General features: G+C 38.8%; 1 protein-coding gene across 2 annotated transcripts in view; it reads right to left on the bottom strand.

The window, feature by feature from the left end:
* Positions 1–18,963, bottom strand: part of VEGFC (vascular endothelial growth factor C) — a 115,020-nt gene extending 96,057 nt beyond the window's left edge. Inside the window, exon 1 of one of the 2 annotated variants that reach the window (XM_046648707.1) lies at positions 18,814–18,963. In XM_046648707.1, the coding sequence (XP_046504663.1) occupies positions 18,814–18,960 (147 nt within the window). In that variant the 5' untranslated portion in view covers positions 18,961–18,963. Of the gene's footprint in view, positions 1–17,803; positions 18,033–18,813 lie in introns of those variants that run through there. The other variant, XM_046648708.1, reaches the window with a different exon arrangement.
* Between the last annotated feature and the right edge of the window lie 463 nt (positions 18,964–19,426).

Genomic DNA, 19,426 nt, shown 5'->3' with positions numbered 1-19,426 from the left:
TGTAAACAGCAGAGGCGCCAAATTATGGTGGCATGACGGGCAATGGGAAGCAGCAGTGATTCTTGTTTTAATTCCAGCTGAGTGACTAAGATGAGGTTATGTTTAATATACTTTAATCAACACAATAAAATTTGAGTTATTATAGTTAAAAATGTTAATTTTGAGGAGCCCAGAAAATTCACTTATGAAGACAACCTCCTTTATTTAGAATATTGAATAAATGACAAGTGTGTATACTATGTATGTGCAATTTACTTGTTTCCAGCACATTGCTAGGAAAAAAGAAGATAAAAGTAAAATCAGTAATACATAATATACAGTTGATTTATGACATGCCATTACCCAAAATTCTTGAATAATCTGTTACGGGATTACTTAATATATAATTTAGTGTATGATTTTTTAATAGAATGAAGCTGAATGAATAAACTCTGGTTGATATTCTGAATGATTAAACTCAGCAATAATTGTGAAAATTAACTTTAATGAGTGTTAGGTTTTAAGTATGATAGAAAGTAATACGTGACTAAAAACTTCAGAAGCCAAAATCAAAGGTTCGCTTCTGCTTGTGACCCAGCAACCATATTTAGTTAACGCCAAGCCGTCCACATCTGCAGAGTTTGTAAAACATTTATTTTTATGGAAAAAAAATTATCTTTGCATAAATAAAGCTGCTACAGCATGTAAAACAAAAGACTGTGAAACTTAAAATTTAACAATCAAAGAATCAAGAAATGGAAAAATATGACCAATTCTCGAAATTAAAATGATCTCCCTATATTAACTCCATAAGTAAAAATACACTTTACGCTGCAGATTACGCCTTCAAGGAATACATTAGAACACATGCTTTCTTCAGTGTTGCTTCCTGCACTTGACACGTTGTGATCTGTATTTTCTAGACTGTCAGGTAAGAAGAGCCTATCAATTGGTCCAGCCTCAGACTAGAACCAAAATTGATCAAGTTTTAATAACTGAAATGGTCAAAGCGCCTTGAGCACAGAATTGCCTTGTACAAACACTGCTGACTCGCAGACAGCCCAGTAACCCACCAGATGGGACATAATGTGACAGGAGTGAATCTAGGACACTTACCCTGGAGTGGAGACTAATAAACCCACGGCTCCAAGAGGAAGCAAGGAACTTTCCGGGAGAAGGCTTGTCAAGTATAAAATCTTTAATTATTCCAGATTACTACCGCATGGTCTGTGGGTTTCAGCTCCAAAATTTTACAGCTGAGAAAACAAAATCTAATTGAAAGAGAACTGTGTTGTGGTTATAAATAAACTATTATTAGAAAAAATAACTTAAACTAAGGTTATATATCTCATTCATTATTTGCTGGTGAATTTTTTCCCAAAACGTTAACCTGAAACTCTTCATCAGCATAGAAAGGACTGTATACATTTAAAATTTGTGTTACAGAAAACATTTCTTAGGGATGCAAACTCTGTATGTTAGCCAATCACGTTTTTGGAATCACCTCTAAAGATTCCGTTGAGTTTTATAATTGCAGTTAGAATGGTTCATGTGGCATCTGTAAGCACTTGCTGACAGATGAGGAGATAGGCACGTATGCCATGTAATTCCAGCTGTTTTAAATTTAAATTAGCATTATTTTCTAATTTCCCATTTTGATGCTATGATGAAAAATTCAGGCTTGTAAAAGTCCAGAATCAAACACCATATTTGACTAGTCCAGGTGTTTAATTATTCATTAATCTGAATGAAGATATGAAAATATTTTCTTGTTCGCACATTTTTTCCTTCAGTTCTGACACTTCTCATCCAACACTCTCTCTAAATCCTATGATAATTCTCCCTTCTTTCTAGTTACCACTTTTCAAACACTAACAGTTGGTCAGGGGTCACTCCCAAGCTATTAACACTTTTAACATCAAGAAGGGACAAGGATAGCCTTCCTAATAGACAGAACTTTTATTTGTTTGAAATATGGCTACTTAATAAGGCTTCTGAAAGTATTTACAAAATATAAACATAACATTTTACAAGAATCCATCAGCAGAGCAAAGAATGCTGGATACAAAGATACAAATTATTTTAACTGTAGAGACAACAGATTAAGGACACAGTGCAAATTTAGAAAGTCATTCGACATTATAATTTTATAATAATTCTAAAACTTTTAGTCCATCTAATTCTAAAAGTATTCTCTTGATAAGCATAAAGTAAATTTTTTTAATTATAAGGGATTTTCTGATTTCCAAGGAAGAAAATGATACAGGAAGAAAGGCAGTTTCTTATCAGAAAAGCAGAAGTTTTCCCATAATCCCTACGTGATTTTGTCTTATATTTCATTGGCCAGAACTATCCTATGGGAACACTAGTTGCAAAAAAAGCTGAGAAATGAGGGGTTTTTTTTAACTGAGTACATGAGACCTCAAACACTATTTGGTCCCAACTATATTTAAAATTTCCAATTAACTCTTTGAATTTCACTAAGAAAATGAATTGGAACCAGCAGAACCAAGGCATGATGCACAACACGGGATCAAGTCTTTGCTAGGAGAAAAAGAGCAGTACTTCTGTGCCCTGTGATCTCTTAAAAGTGTTGCGAAGGCCACCTACAGACCAACCTTAGAAAAGTCACAGCATGAAGGACAGGAGAACATGTAAGGACAGAGAGAAGTCATCGCAGATCCTGACCCCCAGCAGACCAACCCCTAGCTCCCGGGCTGTCTTTTATTAAGTAAAATATGATGCTATGACCCAAAGATTATGGCAAGAATAGAAGATGATTAACATTCATACAAGTCTTGGGTCTTGTTTTATTTTGGTTTGATTTTGTCTTTTTGTATATATCAAAATGATCAACTTGGATTTGTTAAGTTATAAAGGTTTCATAAAGTATTACTTTTTACAGTTATTAGATTATTTATCTTTAATTAATGTTTTAAATCACAGATAAATCCAGGTACTGTTGTCCATTTCAATAAAAAAAAATTTCATATTTTGATACTTTGACATTACTGGATAGGAGATGTTTTAAATTCACTGAATTTTAAAACCACTGCAGGGGCTTTGTAATAGGGTTTTTCAATGGCCTAGATAACTAGCTATTACTTTTTGTCTAAGTTCTTGTCTATATTTATGCCCCATAAAAAATGAGTCACTATTATATATAGGAAACTTTTAAATATATGAAAGCGCTTACATCTGGGAATTTAATAGAATTGTTTTTCTCAGATTTTACTTAATACTTTAAACATGGGCACACAGAAGGCAACAGCTACTTGGTGAACAAATTAATCAATGTTATAAAGTGACAGATACCAATACAAAAGTCACTCTTGGTAGATGTAAGGTACCTATTTTGTAGTCATAATGTGCCTAGAAATCTAGTGCTTTAGCTTATTCTGCTTGGTGTTATAATCAAATTCTAAATAATTCTTCAAATCTAAAAACTTGATGACTTTTCTCTTTGTAGTTCAAAATAAATATATTTTTTTGAATTTTGCCCATAACTATAATCATCAAAATATTGAACGTTAATCAGAAAAATATATAAATATGAAAAAAACAACAACATGACTTCACATGTTGATGGTCTAGTTATGGCCAACTCAGTTTTCTCATGGAAGACATATTTGCTGGTGAGCTTTGATGAGTAAACCACGCTGGAAGTTACAAAGAATTTCTACTGATATCTACTCACAATTATAATTGGAAGCAAGAAAGACAATGCCAAAAGTAAAGAAAAAACATATTTTGGATAAAAGCAAATAAATAAATAGGACTCCCTTCTAGAAAAGAATGTTATTGGATGGAAAATTGTTCCTTGTGATGCCCTAACGGAAAAAAGTATTCTTTCTCCAACAATCCCAAATTATTTAGCATTACGACATCGATTATAATCAAATGTTGATTCAAGTAGGAATTCCCTAATTAAATAATCTTGACTGAATCATCGGGACCTGGGAATAAGTTATTTTGTTGAACAACTGAAGACTTATAAGGGCTATTATAAACTCCATTCATCTCTTAATTACCAATCTCATTGAATGGAAGTCAAGTTTTGATAACTACACATGACCCAGATGTATTTTAACCATGCTTCAAACCTCTACCGTAAAACATTTGCTTGATCCAAAACACCCTCTGATCTAGTCAGATCTTAGGAACTTAGCTTCTCAATTTCCTGAGTGTCTTATTTTCAAATATTCTTTTTGTCCTGATAAACTCTAGATATGCCTCCTAAAAATTTCCGATTTCAAATTGTAGCAATGGAATTAATCAGTTTGACAAAATTATTTTAAGTTTATACATATTGCTAAAGAATGACTTCCTTCTCCACCACCAAAAGAAAGAAACTAAGAAAGAAAGAACTGATCAGAGTTCAGAAGAAATTCTGGTTCTTCACTCTAAATGCACATACCAAATACATACAGTGTATACTCTGGATTTATGGGTGCAGCAAAGCTACTAAGCTTTTCAAGCCATAAACCAGCTAATATTACATTAAAATTGAAGCCACCATAAAATAAAAGCATCATTTATGCATCAAAATAGTGGGAAGATGCATTGAGATGAAGAGACATGACAACTTGTGGAATTTGATTTTCCAAAAAAATTATTTAAATTTAAATGTACTCTAAGAAAATCTTATCTCAATATAAAGGTTAATATTCTTTACAGGATGACATTTATATATTGTAGTACAAGGTAGTATAAACAATGAATAATTCCTGGCAGTGGTGAACATGGTTATTTTGTAATGAGCAAAAGCTGTTTGAAGTGTGTTTAAAAATATTTAACTGCAGAGGCCGTCCACGTGGCACAGCAGCAGTTAAATCTGCACACTCCAGTTGGGCGGTCCAGGGTTTGCAGGTTCAGATTCCAGGTGCAGACTTAGCACCTCTCATCAAGCCATGCTGTGACGGCATCCCACATAAAATAGAGGAAGACTGACAACAGATGTTAGCTCAGGGCAATCTTCCTCATCAAAAAAAAAAAAAAATTACTGCAAAATATTATACCAGAGTAAAAAAGACAGAATAATGAGAAAGAAAAGAACATATCATTCATAAAGAAGAGTATGTAATGTGTCTGAAATTCTAGTCTGAAACTCTTCATAAAAGAGTCTTACCACATTTATCAGCAGCCAGGGGCACGGTCAAGGGGGCTACTTTGCTTTGGAGTGAAACATCAATCTCTAAATCAGGAGTCTTTCTAACCTTCAAGGGAGACCAGGCTCCTGGAATTACTGCACACTTTTCCTACTGCTCATAGGATGGGACCAGCTCATGTCAGCGGGGAAGCAGAGCACCCACAGAGAAAGAAAACGGCTCCCTTTGGATTTAATTAACTAAAATTACAGTAGACTTAGAAAACCCGAAACTGCTCTGGAAAAGACTGAACTTAAATATGGGTAGAAAACAATGTTCCAATGTACTGCCCGTGAAATTATACAGCTTCAGAGACTCAAGCACCATTAGTTCCGAACGAAACCCATAGCAAAACATATTAAAATCCATGCTTATGATATCTTGGTGACATTTTATTACAAATTGGAAGGTTTTAAGCATAGACACATTTAACCAGAATGCTTTCAATTCAGACTAACGGCAATTGACTTCTTGGCATTTGACAAAGATATCTACTAACTCATCTATAACCCATTCACTAAGCAAGGGTTTAATACCTATGTGCAACAGCCAGTGCATATGTTATAGCATACAGCTCATGTGCATATGTTATAGCATACAGCTCATGTGAATAATGTAGATTTAATTTTAGCACATAAATGTCTTAGTTTATAAGTTAACATTTGGATTTTTGAACAGAAAGTCAAATTTAAATGAGCCTAAGTCAGTGCTGAGAGGAGGACACGAATGCCCAGCCCTGAGAGGGATAAAGCTAATACCCAAGGCAAATCAGGCGATGTGCTCTCCTCCCTCCTGCCACCCTGCAGATGCTTCACAGAGGTGTCATAAAGTTAACACTGAACTCAAGGGCACCTTTAACTTAAAACACTGGCCTACGAAGGCAAAATCTGAATCTCGGGTGTTCTCTGCTAGAGGAAGCTGGAGGGTCCTTGGCGTGACTTGAGGAGTCACACTAAGACTGTCCCCAGTTTAAGACTGAAGAAGAACCTGCACTGTCAAGGAAGGACCACACAAAAAGGGCCACCGATTTTAAATATTTCCATCTTTAATTCACTAACTTACCCGGCATAGTATGCCATCTTACAGTAATATAACTATGCTATGCTCACGTGGCCATGACACATGAGGTACATTTTTCTAAAGCAAAACAGCATTGGTCTCCAACAGAGCAGGCCTCACTGCTGCCAGTGTTTAGGAGGAAAAAATATCATTTGCACTAAAATTTATGACATCATTATTTGCTTACTCTGTGTATCTAAAACAGCTTCAAATTACCCAATTTTAAGTGTAATGGTCATGACTCATGAATTGATAAACTTCTAATTTGTCATGGATGGACACCAAAATTAAAAGAAAGACCCAGGATTCAAAAAGAACAAACAACAAACCAGTTTCATGCCAAAACTATAATTTGGCTTAGAGACAAAAGGACTCGTTTATTTTTTAGGGATGTCATCAATGTCACGACCCATAAGCAACCATGGACTCTACTTAAGTGCTCCATTTTTCAAAACATAAACTTGGAAGAGGACTTTAAAAAGGACAAAGTAACTAAATACACACAACGGACACAAACAAAAAGAAAGAATTAAAAATATTCCATGTAGGCAATGATATTATAGTAAAGGAAACCACAGCAGCTTGAAACAGTCACACATCTGGCATTTGATATCAACTGGCTATTTCCAAGGAACTTTGAGTGAAAGGAAATAGTCCCTTTTACGCATTATCAGAATTCAATCATAGGATTCACTGCCTGTGCGGTCACTTCAGTTAAAAGAAAATGAAAACCATTTTCTGTAAGATTTCAGTCTGACTTAATTTGCCAAATTTACCCACTCTTTGTTTCAGGGGATGGACACTGGCCGGGGGTCGGGGGTGGGGGGGGGGGGAGGAATAGACTCCATTTAAGCATAAACAAAGAAAAGAGAAAATATACTATTTTCTTGAGGAAAGGTTACAGGGCCATTACCATCACATGTTTTTAAGTAAGGCAATATTTTTGCCATTTCAGAGAAGGCATTAAACCTTTGAACACTAGTTGGCTGAGAAGGCAATAAGAAGTCAGCTTCCCAAACTCCCAGCCAGTTCCCAAGAGGGGGCAAGTGTGGCCTGTCTCCGAGTGGGACCTCTCACATATGCAAGAATCTTCTCCAACAGCTATGATGTCAAAATCTGCTTTTTTTTTTAAATTTTTTCATCCTTCTCAAGTATTTTAGACAAAAGCAAAAGTATTATTAATTTCATGAACATTTCCTCTACATATAAAAGAATATTAAATAGGCAACATTTTAATCCTGTTTCCAACCCCGACAAAATAAGCACAGCACTTTTATTAGAAAAAGAAATTTGTATGAGAATGAAAAATTACTGTGAAGAAAATTACCTTACGTTAAAATTTAAATTTGAAAACCTGTAAGTGTTGAAATATAACAGCACTTCGATATAAAGCTTTATTTTATATAATTACATATAGTTCTAATCCTGAAAAAAATATGAAAACCACTTTAGAAGAAGATCATAGCAGTATCTGCATAAAGATTTGTATGGATAATGTACATGGCTATGTATAGATTTGTAGAGATAATGTATGATCTAATTTTTTATTCATTTACATATTGGCCAAGTACCTATTTAGTGTTCAATCCTTGTTCCAGATTCAGTTAGGAAAAGATTCTCTGTTTAGAAATATAGCATCTGATTGAAAGTCCTAAAATACTCCAACTAACATCTATATTGGAATCTGAAGGAAGGGAATCCTTTCAAGATGTGATTCAGTAAAATATAGGCTGCTAGCTCTTGAAGAGCTGGGAGCCGTGTCCACCACTTGTTTCGCGTTTCCTCTTCCTGTCTGCTCACACACCTCCAGCGCTCCACCGTCACCATCAAGTGTTCAGCACCAAGAAATTCACAGTGTTTCCTGTCTGTCTGGCAAACAGAACCATCAAACAAAATCAACTACTGTGAGCAAATTAGGGCCCTCAAGTACACCAGACTTACCCTGGGAGAAGGAAAGTACTTACTCCATGATTCCTCTCAAGGACAGCACAGAGAGGACAGACTTGGCTGGTTGCAATTCTGGAAGAGCGCCCCCAAGGAGGAATACACTCATATTTGTCTAAACAAATTTATAGAAGTTTAACTCTTGCCTGTCACATTCTACCACTACATTTTCTTTATATTTTATTTGGCAAAAACATATTTTTAATCTTTTAGGTATTCTTGATGATTTCACTGCAAATTTAGAATGCATATTTATATTTCTCCTGTGCCAATTAATAACATAAAGACTTGAGATGCTCACACACTAAAGTAGCAAGATTAGCTTGTTTCTTCAACAGACACTTAAACTTGAAAGTATTTAAGCTTTGAAAGTATTCACACGAGTTCATGTGAAATTGTATGGCATTATAGCAATTCCGTGTGTACCAAAGTCCTTTTCACCCACTGCCTTACGTATGGAGCATTTGGGGGAGGACCATCATGGCCTACTCCTTGACTAGGTGGTCCATGGCCAAGGTTGTCACTCTCAAGGACACACACAAACCCAGGCACACAGGAGAGATGGTGACATATTATAAGCAGGACCACAATACAGACACTGAACGATAAACACCCTGGATTTCCCCCCAACTGTCTCAAAACCAAACATCAATATTACATCTTGTCCCCATACTTTAGAAACCAGAGAAACTGTCAGCAAGGTTACAATTAAAACACATGGAATAAATCAGGTGGAAGACGCTGGAGAATCACTCTCAAGGATATCACAGTTACTTCATATGCCTAGGGCATAGTACTTACGTCTATGGCAGTTTTCTAATGATGAAGCCTACCTATCTAACCAAATTGTATGGAGTGCTAACTAAGTGCCAATCATGGTTCTAAGGAATATAGATAGCTAGCTAGATAAATTCTTCATTCCTCAAAATAAACTTATGAGGTTATTTTTAAATTTAATTATCAAATTTTATTTAGTTAGTAATAAATATTAAATAAATTTAATAAATTAAAATTTAATTATAATTTACTTAACTGCATAATTAGTAAATAATTATTAATAATTGATAATTTAATAAATAGAAAAATATCTATTTAATTACACTAAATATAACTAAATTATTAAATTTTATTTAATTATTACATTATTTTATTTTATAATTTATAATTATTACATTATTTTAATTATTACATTATTACATGATTTTAAACACATTAATTACTGTCTTCAGTTACTCTATAAGGAAGTACAAAGAAGTTAATTAACTTGCCCATGGTCACACAGGTAGTAAATGCCATACGCAGGATGTGAATTCACACAGCCAGGATGCAAACACTGAAAATCATTTTCCAGGGCCTGTGCACTGCCCGTCTCTCCAAACAGTTATGTCACTGAAGCAAATGACAGTTATGTGACTGAAACAAGCAGAAATACAGACAGTGAGTTCTTGCAGGTACTATCACAGGAAGTGTAAAGCAAAGTGCATGGGTTCCGCGGTCAGGAAAAGAGCTGGCTTTGCTTCCAGTCACCACTTAGAATTGCTTACATTACTCCTCCATAAAAGGAGAGGAGATGGTAATGTGGGGACCAAGTTTTAAGGCAAAACAAACTGCAAAATAAATGACTAATTGAACCCTTTATAAGTATAAAAATTGCAAACCACATCTTTCTGATCTACTCCAAAATATTTGTCTCCTCCCAACTTGTCCAAACAAGGACAATGTTGAAGCTGAAACTGTTGAGAAGTCTCCTTTGAAACTCTGAGATGCCGTTATTTACACAGGGCTGCACATCTGAATATTTCCTCTGTCAGGACGTCCACTTTCTAACGTGTCTTTTGAGGTTGAGTTTGAGTAAAATTTTCTGCCACATTTCAAAAAAGATTGATAAAAGCAACTACAAAGTAATTCTACTATATATTTATTTATTTATTTATTTTTAAATTGGCACCTGAGCTAACAACGGTTGCCAATCTTTTTTTTTTTTTTTTTCTGCTTTATCTCCCCAAATCCCCCCAGTTGTATATCTTAGTTGCAGGTCCTTCTAGTTGTGGCATGTAGGACGCTGCCTCAACGTGGCCTGACCAGCGGTGCCATGTTCGTGCCCAGGATCCGAACCCTGGCGAAACCCTGGGCCACCGCAGCGCAGCACGCAAACTTAACCACTCGGCCGTGGGGCCAGCCCTATACTATTTATTTGATAGCTCATTGCTGCCCCCCTTTCTAGTCTGATTGTTGGGAGGAAGACTTGTAAGAAGATTTTAAAGAGAAGGAATTTACTAGGACACTTTATTGCTCTCTCTTTTTAATTGCCAGCTGATCCACAAATGAGTGTTTACCCTCTGGAGACTCTCCTCTCATACATTCTGATTTTTTTACATTCTCTTTCAGTGGACTGTCTAAAAACATTCAGCTAGGCAGGAAAGAATACATAAGCCATGGTTGGCAGTTTGAAGAACCATTGAGAGGTGGGTGTGTGTGTGTGCCTGTATGTGTGTATCTAAGCATGACCACTGTTTACACTGATTGCTATGTTTGGAATGCGAGCCATAAGAGCAAAGATATCTGTTATTAACATATTTTATAAATGTTTCCAGATGGGATGGTGATGGGTGCTTACGCAAGTCAAAGTGGTCATCACTCTCATCCTCAGAAATCGGGAGCATCTAGAAGAGTTCAAACACCATATGCAGTGATCAAGGGAACGAGAGAGCAGACACTGCAAGGACGCCTGCAGCTGAGAACTGCCTCTGGGAAGCTTTTGACCAGCTTCTAATCCACCTTTTTAGACACTTCTGCACAATGATGCCAGATAAAGCTCCTTAAAACCCCACTCTTAGCATATCATTGAAGACTCTTCAGTGGCTCGTGTTGCTTTCAACCCAAACTCAAACTCAGGTCCTGCTCTTTGGTTTCTTATACTTTCCACAATATTTCCCTCTGTTTCCCTTCAAGCTCTGGCCTCTTCAGTGAAAGGGGTCCACTCCAGCTCCCCAAACAGCCGACTGCACTGACATTACCGCCTTTGTACTTCGCTCTCACGCTTCAATATCTGAAATACTCCTCTCTCCCTTGTTTCTGTAGCCAGCATCTACTGGTTTTCCACCGCTGACCTAACATCCTTGCACCTTTCCCAGGCCTGTCCACGTGACCCCCAGACGCCTAGGCAACAACTTCTGGTAAATCAGGAGACTCTCTTACAAAATCTCTTACACGGTCTGCCTTTATAATGTAACTCATTTCTGGTATTTTTGTTTCTCAGAAAGGATTATCTACTTGCTATAGCTGGGAATCACTCACTCTGCATTTTTTGCATCGCTCACTGCATTGTAATTTCCTGCTTAGAACTGAAGCTGCCGCTAGTGAGAATTAATTAAAATGCCCTGAATTGAAGTAGACTTCAATGTGAGAATCTGGAGTAAAAAGTACATAAACCTGGTACTAACGGGTAAAATGGAGTTAGCAGTGTCCACACGACCTTCTTCTTGAGTCACTGGGGCAATCAGGTGACTGAGAAAGGCCTTTAGGAAAGAACAGCCCTATAATCCAATCCCTTACCATAAGCCCTTGGGACTGTATGAACTTGAGATCCCAGAGTTTTCAGGAAACCCAGTGCATACATATTTTAATATGTACCACGCCCCCTTACCAAGCAGGGTCTATGGGAGCATCTCATAAATAAATACATTACTATTTCTTCAATAAGTTTAGAAATATTCAAACTTAGAATAAAGACAATAACTTTATGTCAGATCAGATCACGGTTATAGCATCAAATAATTTATGAAAATGAGCTTTTGGATTTCAGAATTGCAAAAAAGGAATCACATCCCTTCTAACACTTGGAACCCAGGAAGTCACCATCAGTACAACGAAACAGTAAGAATCCACCAGCTAAAGGTATTTCAAGGCACCTATTTAATTGATTCTAGGATGGATGCCCTATAAAACAAATTAAATAAACACAATTTCTTCCCTAACAGTTAAACTATAAACTGTGAAAAAAAGTAAATCAACCGAGGATAGGAACCACCTGAATAATTTACATGAGTACATTTCAGAAGAAACAATTACACAGTAAATTTTAGAATTACGTCATAAATCAAATGAACTTTCCTCCCTTGTTGTTTACAGCTCTCTGCTACATCTGTTTTTATCTAATGTGAAATATCAATGATACCTTAATTCACAATTTATACAAATATGAACTTACAAATATGTGTTTTGCAACAAAATGCAGGCAGGCCTATGTGGTATTTATAAAATTCACATCTATCAGGAATTAAGGTGAAACAATGTAAGCTCGGAAGTCAGAGAAGGCATAATGCCTTGGCCAGTAAAATTTGTTCTTTCTAAATCCAATTATTCATGAAAGGGCATGTGGCATAGGTAAGACCACAATCTTTTTGGAAGTTCTATTAGCGCAACTTAGAAAAACTGCTAATGATTGTCAGGAATTCTTGTTAGGCCTCTAGTCATTCCATCATTCTCACAAGACTACTGTGGAGTAGGCCATTTAAGATCTCTTTAGTCGGAGGGGCACCAGGGGGTAAACCCCGGAAGAAAGTCAGACTTTGTTTCAGATTGTCCCATTATGGGGAATGGGGACCTCAATAAATATAAGAAGGGGGCCCTCCCTACAGAGTACTACTTCTCTCTGGCTTCTTGCACACTTCTTGCTACAACTTGCAGGAGGAAAGGAGTAGGGATTACGGGTCTTTTGCAAACGCTGAAAGCTCAAATCCATTAATACTTTATTAAATACATGCTGCAAAAGTTTTTTAAAAAGGAAAAAGCTGTATTCTTGCTCTGGTTAAGTCATTCGAGTCTTAGGTTCATTATCTTTAATGAAAGGTATTAACATCCATCTCATGGAGGTGGAGTGAAAAACAAAATTAACTCGTAGGTGCTCAGGACATTGCAGATATAACCAAATTATAAGGTAAATGCCTACTCTCAATGTAGGTGTGTATGATATCTACAGAGTGATCTGAACATGTGAAGACCCCTCTGGCTGCCGAAGACAACAGCAGTGCTAGGGCACAAGAAACCCTCACTCCTCTCACACCAGCTCCTGTGTCCTAAAACATCCCAAGGAGAGCTTGGAAACAGCCCTCCAGGTGCACCTATTCTGATAAGAAGGAGGGCAAGACCTTCCTCTCAAGAGCCCCCGAGCTGGAAAGCCAGAAAGAAACCTCCCAAATCCGACACCTTCCACCTTTCTCAGATCAACTCAAAAGGACAAGAATAGAGACCCACTGGTCTTAAAGCTATGCCATTGATAGCCGTGACTAACTGCTTCCTACAATTTTGATGATAACCATCTTGTGAATAAATGGTTGCCAATCAGCTGTTCACAATTCAGAAGAAAGAATACAAAGATGCAGAAACCAAAATGAAAGATGAATTGAGCTTTTTACGTCCAAAGCCATATATCCCCAGCATCATTCAGAGTTGTGTCAGAAATCTCTTAGAAGACAGGCGGTTGACAAAACACTGAATCATATGCTCTAAGGCAAACCGGAAACATGACAACCGTAGACTTGCCGTTAAAGAATCAGATACCCAAAAAGGGGGACAAGAATCCAATCCTTCAGTTAAGCAATCTTTTGCCATCCTCAGAAAGGGTGTTTTAGGGAGTCAAGCTCTGAGCCTTTAACACATATTAATGCAGAGTGAGACAAAGAGAGGAAGAGAGTCCAAAGTTTCCACGTTCACAAACATTTCACACTTCCCTAACATTGAACCTCCTTTCTAACGACTGATGGTTGGCACTGCCAAACAGTATGGGAATTAGAAGTAGATCAGAGAAACGGCAATGGGTACTGCAAGAGCAGACTGCAAGTAAATGACTAAATGTTACAGCCACATTTATGGCCTATTTCATTTGAATAAAATTTACTTCTTCATTTTTTAATGCACGGTAATAGGATACGCATACTGTTAACTTTCCTTTAGGGATTGTAATAACACTTGTCAAATGCTCAAATACTGTAAGTATCTTACATAGCTTAAGTCCTGTTGATCCTAGACAATTATTCCCCTTTAATGGGACATAAGATTGTAAAGCTTATTTTGTTTCTCCAAAGATTCCTACGTCTAGTAAAATCTTAAGTGGTTTATGGAACAATGCCTTCATCATCCGTCATCCATCCATGAAAGCCAGTCTCTTCTCTTCTCTGAAATGCTCTAATCCTACAAGTAGGACCAACATTTTCCTATGATTACAACATTGATGCAAGGTTAATTTCCCCCACTCGCTTATCTTTCATGTTCAACAGTCACCAGATCTATGGGTTCTTCCTCTGTAACACTCTTTCTTCTGTTCCCACTGCCCCCACTTCTGCTCTGACTATTCATTACTTCCCTGCTAGGTGATTACGGTTGCTTCTGAACTAGACGATGCCCCTAACAAAAGTCCTTCAGACCTCTAGTCAATCTCATAAATGATTTCAACATTCTTCTTACTACCTGTCTTTCAGGAGCTCAGATCATGAACCACCCTTCAGGACCCACAGCATGATGTTCAAATTCCTTAAACAGGCTCGGGCCATATACAATGTGACCGCATCCATCTCTCAAACTTATGCTTACTTAAGAGTCTTCACTGTTACCCTATATAACCCACCAGCTTCAGCCAAACAGTTCTACTTGCCTTCTCACCTTCTTACTCCATCTAAGACATGAAGGGGATTCCTATGCTTGATGTAGTCATCTGCTGGAAATTCTCATCCAAGGTACAACTCAAGTTCTGCCTTATGTCAAGGCACCTACCCAACCAGGCCACATGGATGACTCTCTTGCCCAAACTTCAGGACACACATGATGCTCTGGTACTTCTCCCCTGAGATCTCACAGTATTTTTGTGCATAAGCCTTTATTTTTTCTACTTGAGTTGGAAGTTCCTCAAAGAGACCAAAAAATGGCTTATATCTTTTAAGATGCCCCATCCCTAACAGATTACCTTGCAAACTCATCAATTAAACAATGAAGATGATAAAACCAATGAAATTAGTCACTGTTATACACCATAGGTCAGTGGGTCTAAAATTGTCACCATGCATGAGAATGACAGAATGCTAATTAAAAATATATATTCTTAGACCCAAGCCCAGAGATTTTGTTGGTCTCAGGTAAGAAAAAAAAATTAAAGACCTCTAGGGAATTCTGATGCAGTTAGCACACAGATAGTATTTGAAAAACACCACCACTGATTAATTTTAAACAGTAAGTAAATGTAAAATAAGTACAAAAGTATGCAGAATTATAAAGGATGGAGAAAGAAAATTTGACATATTGCAAACTAGTTTTCATTATTAGAAGTTTTTTGTGATGGTCACCAAAAACCATATGTGCTTTTACTATGTTAATTAAAAATAGCTATTCTCATTAAAGCAATTAGTGTTAATATTAAGCTAATCTATTTCTTTTGCTTTCAAATGATAAATGTAGGGATAAAGTTATTTATGCAAAACAGCAAATAAGATGTTATATTTGTTTATTCAATAGTATTTGATCTTCTAGATTATTCACTTAATTGACACAAGACTATAAATCTCTAAGCTTTCTTTTGTTCAGTTCAATCTTTACCAAAGGCATTTGCAATGTAAGATATGCTCTCCTTGCATTTATAACTCTAAAAGCATATGATTCCAGGTATTTATATGCCCAGTCCAAGCCACTTTTTGTAATAAAAGCTCCATAAGTATATATCATGATATGAAGTAATTCTCCCTTTCTTTTCATCATAGACTAACTTTTCTCTTAAAATCAAACTTCTCAACTCCAACCAACCAGAGTGAACTCTACCTAATCTCATGGTGGTAAATGATTGTAGTTAGCAATCTAGTGCTTTTTCTGGGTTTTGCAGTTTTCATTAGTTTGATGATAATTTTAAATACTTCTTCTCTTTCCCCATCACGCCTGGTTAATTTTAAGTAGATAATAGGTAATACTTAGCTTTACTTTTCCGCTGTTGACTTGCTTACACTAACATCATTGAGAGAAACACTTAACATTGTTTTAGCAAGTCAACAACCACAAATCAATAGAAAAAGGAAACTAAAAAAATGCAAATATAAGTTGAGGAACAAGGAGATCTTGCTTCTCTTTGTGATTTTACATTCAATTGTTTGTATGGCTTTAAGGGTGAGGTGAAGGACTGGACGGCTAATTTTGGTTCATAGCTTGTGATCTGTTTTGTATTTTTTGAATATTAAAAAAATACTTCTTGGGGCTGGCCCCGTGGCCGAGTGGTTAAGTTTGCGCGCTCCGCTGCAGGCGACCCAGTGTTTCGTTGGTTCGAATCCTGGGCGCGGACATGGCACTGCTCATCAGACCACGCTGAGGCAGCGTCCCACATGCCACAACTAGAAGAACCCACAACGAAGAATACACAACTATGCACCGGGGGGCTTTGGGGAGAAAAAGGAAAAAATAAAAAAAATCTTAAAAAAAAAATACTTCTTGAGTGTAAATTTCCAAAAATTTGCATTTAATGGGGATTACATACATTTCGAGTCTTCTATTTACCTTATGAAATCTCTCTTGGGGTTTACGGAGTTCACAAAAAGTTAACAATCATTTCCTCTCTGGGGCTTACATCTAAATGAGGTGCCTGTTTGGGCCACTAGGGAGAGACATGGAGTCTCTGGACCACGTCTCTTGGCAGTTTCATGGCAAGGACATCACAGTTTCACTGAAAGCACTGATGACACATGTCCCGTCAAGCCTTTACTCAAGCCCTGGGGAAGATTTATTGCAGAAATAATACACTGCCTTGTGGTCTCTGGAATTCAGAGACTTAAATATCTAAAAAAAGATATTTCATCACGTGAATAAGAGTCCATACTGCAAACAGAATATCAACCCACATTCACCACACAGAAACGATGTTCAAATATGAAAAGCAAACAGAAACGCATAAAGATTCTCACAGCAAAGGGAAAATGTGATTACATCTCCAATGAAGGCAATTTTGAAAATTAAAAATAAATTAACTTTTCTCCTCCAACTGCAGACAACGCGCGCGCACACATGCGCATGCGCACACACAAGCGCATTCATTCAGGATTCACCCAGCCGCGAGTGACTCTCATACGAGTGGGCTGTTGGCTTATCAGGAAAAGCTTCTCCTTTTACTTCCTGCTTCACAATTTCTTGCTGTAAACCAAAGTAACTTATCATAGGCAACGGAGAGGTGTTGCCTTACTAAGTGATACTTTTAATAGTTTGACTTTACAGAAATAGAAGTGAACAGATAATCGTGACATTGAAGGCATTAAATGACAGCAAGTCTTAGTTGGTCTGTTACTACATTTTTATGGCATCTAAGGACAGGAAGACATTCTCACGACAGTAGTTATACCCATGTAAGCATCTGTGCTGAAAATTACTTTACAATTCACATAATGCACTGTTCTGCAATTTAACGTATATATACCGTATATTGCTTTTACTCATAGGTTTTTTTCCCTTAATCCCTACAATGAATTACAAAAGTCTGATGTTTTAGAATTTTTTCCCAAAATTTATATACAAAGGTAGTTTTGTTTTTAAAAATTAGTCTTCTCAATCTTAAAAGGTATTTCGAAATATAACTGGGAGGGCAATTTAATTTCTACATATTTCAGTATATGTTAATCAATAAAGTCAACTCAGAGTTGACAGTTACACACCAGTGACACTTCTCTCGCCTTCAGTTGGAATCAAGTACTGCACGCTAGTTCCAGCCAGGAGCACTGCAAGCGTCGGAACTGAGACTTCCCACAGCATGTTGAATATAAAGCTTCTACAGGAGTTCAAGAACTCTAATATTCAGCATACTATCCATCCTTTTGTCAGATCTGAACTTTTTGGGTAAATAGACACTCTTTTAGAAGAGCAAGTGAGAAGCAGGCACAAACATAACTCCTTTTTGAAAAGCAGAATGTCTCAAAAGTATCTTGGCAACATCTTTAGGCAGAGGGAAACATCTCTTATGTAAAAAACAAAACAAAACAATCCACCTTTCTTTTCAGTACTTTACGACCAGATTTCAGAAACGCACAGTTTATGGAGTTGAAAAGTCACGCCTGATAGTGAGTGGTCTCCATGAGAGCCTGCTGCATCTCAAGTTTGACTAGCTTCTCCAAGACAATCTGAAGTCTTAAGCCCTCAAGTCCGGGTACTAAATTCCTTTACACTTTTTCTAAAATCGCGCACAGCGCCTGGTGCTCCGCATAGTAGGGACACTCCAGGAAAGTAAGCCTCGGTGGACCGGTCGTCCAAGCCCCAGAAGCTGTTTGGAGTCCCGCTAAGCTGCCAGGGGAAGAAAAGAGCACCCCGGGAGGGATGAACCCTGATTCTCCGGAGCCGCGCTCTCCGCGCGGGTTCAAGACCCCCTCGGCGCACCCGTGGGGACTGCTCTCCAGTACGTGCTGTGATCGCTATCGCCGGCCACCTCCCTGAGCCCTTCACTCCTGTAACTTGCTTTCTTACCTAGCAATAACTTTCTAATTGAAAAAGGGGAAGAAAACTTTTCTCCCAGGAAGCATACATTCTGCTCGGTAACTTTGGATCCAGCGCGCACGAGGGGAAACACGCACGCACATGGGCTCCGCGCGGGCTCTGGGTCCTCAGCCACCCGAGCCCCCGCAGTGCCCCCCAAGGACCCCGGCCGGCCCGGGGCGCGCGATCGCGCACCTACCTTGGCGTCGCCCGCGTCCGGCTCCGCGTCCGAGAAGCCGAGTCCCGACTCGAAGGCGGCGGCGGCGGCGGGCGCCTCGCGCGCACCAGGCAGCAGCGCAGCGGCGAGCAGGGAACACGCCAGGGAGCAGAAGCCCAGCAAGTGCATGGTGGACGGGCCGGGGGCGGGGGTGTGGGCGCCCCGGCGCCGCTGCGCTCCCTGCGCGGCCCTCTCCCCACCGAGCCTCGCCGAGCCCCCGGGGCCGAGCCGGCGGCGGCGGGAGCGGGGCCGGGGCTCGGCGCTCCCGACTCGGCGCGGCGCTGTCCCGGCCAGTGCCAGGGAGAGGCGACGGGGTCAGGTAAAAGGCTCACAGGAAACCGGACATCCGAGCTCCCCGCATGCGGAGCCCGCGAGGGGAGACGAGGGCGGCCGGCGCCGCCGTGCGCGGTTCTGCTGATGCTTTTTGCAAAGAGGGGGGCCAAGCCGCAACACCCCGCGCCGGGCGACCCCCCCCGAGCCCGCGGGGCCCTCCTCCCTCCCCTTCCCCGGAGGGAAGCGAGCCGGGCGGCCCGGGCGGCGGCGGCGGCGGCGGGGCCACGGGCGGGAGGAGGGCGGCGGGCCGGGCGGCGGCGAG

This window comes from Equus quagga, chromosome 22 (genome assembly GCF_021613505.1).
Source record: "Equus quagga isolate Etosha38 chromosome 22, UCLA_HA_Equagga_1.0, whole genome shotgun sequence".
Taxonomy (NCBI): domain Eukaryota; kingdom Metazoa; phylum Chordata; class Mammalia; order Perissodactyla; family Equidae; genus Equus; species Equus quagga.
This window is presented reverse-complemented; position numbering and strand designations above follow the sequence as displayed.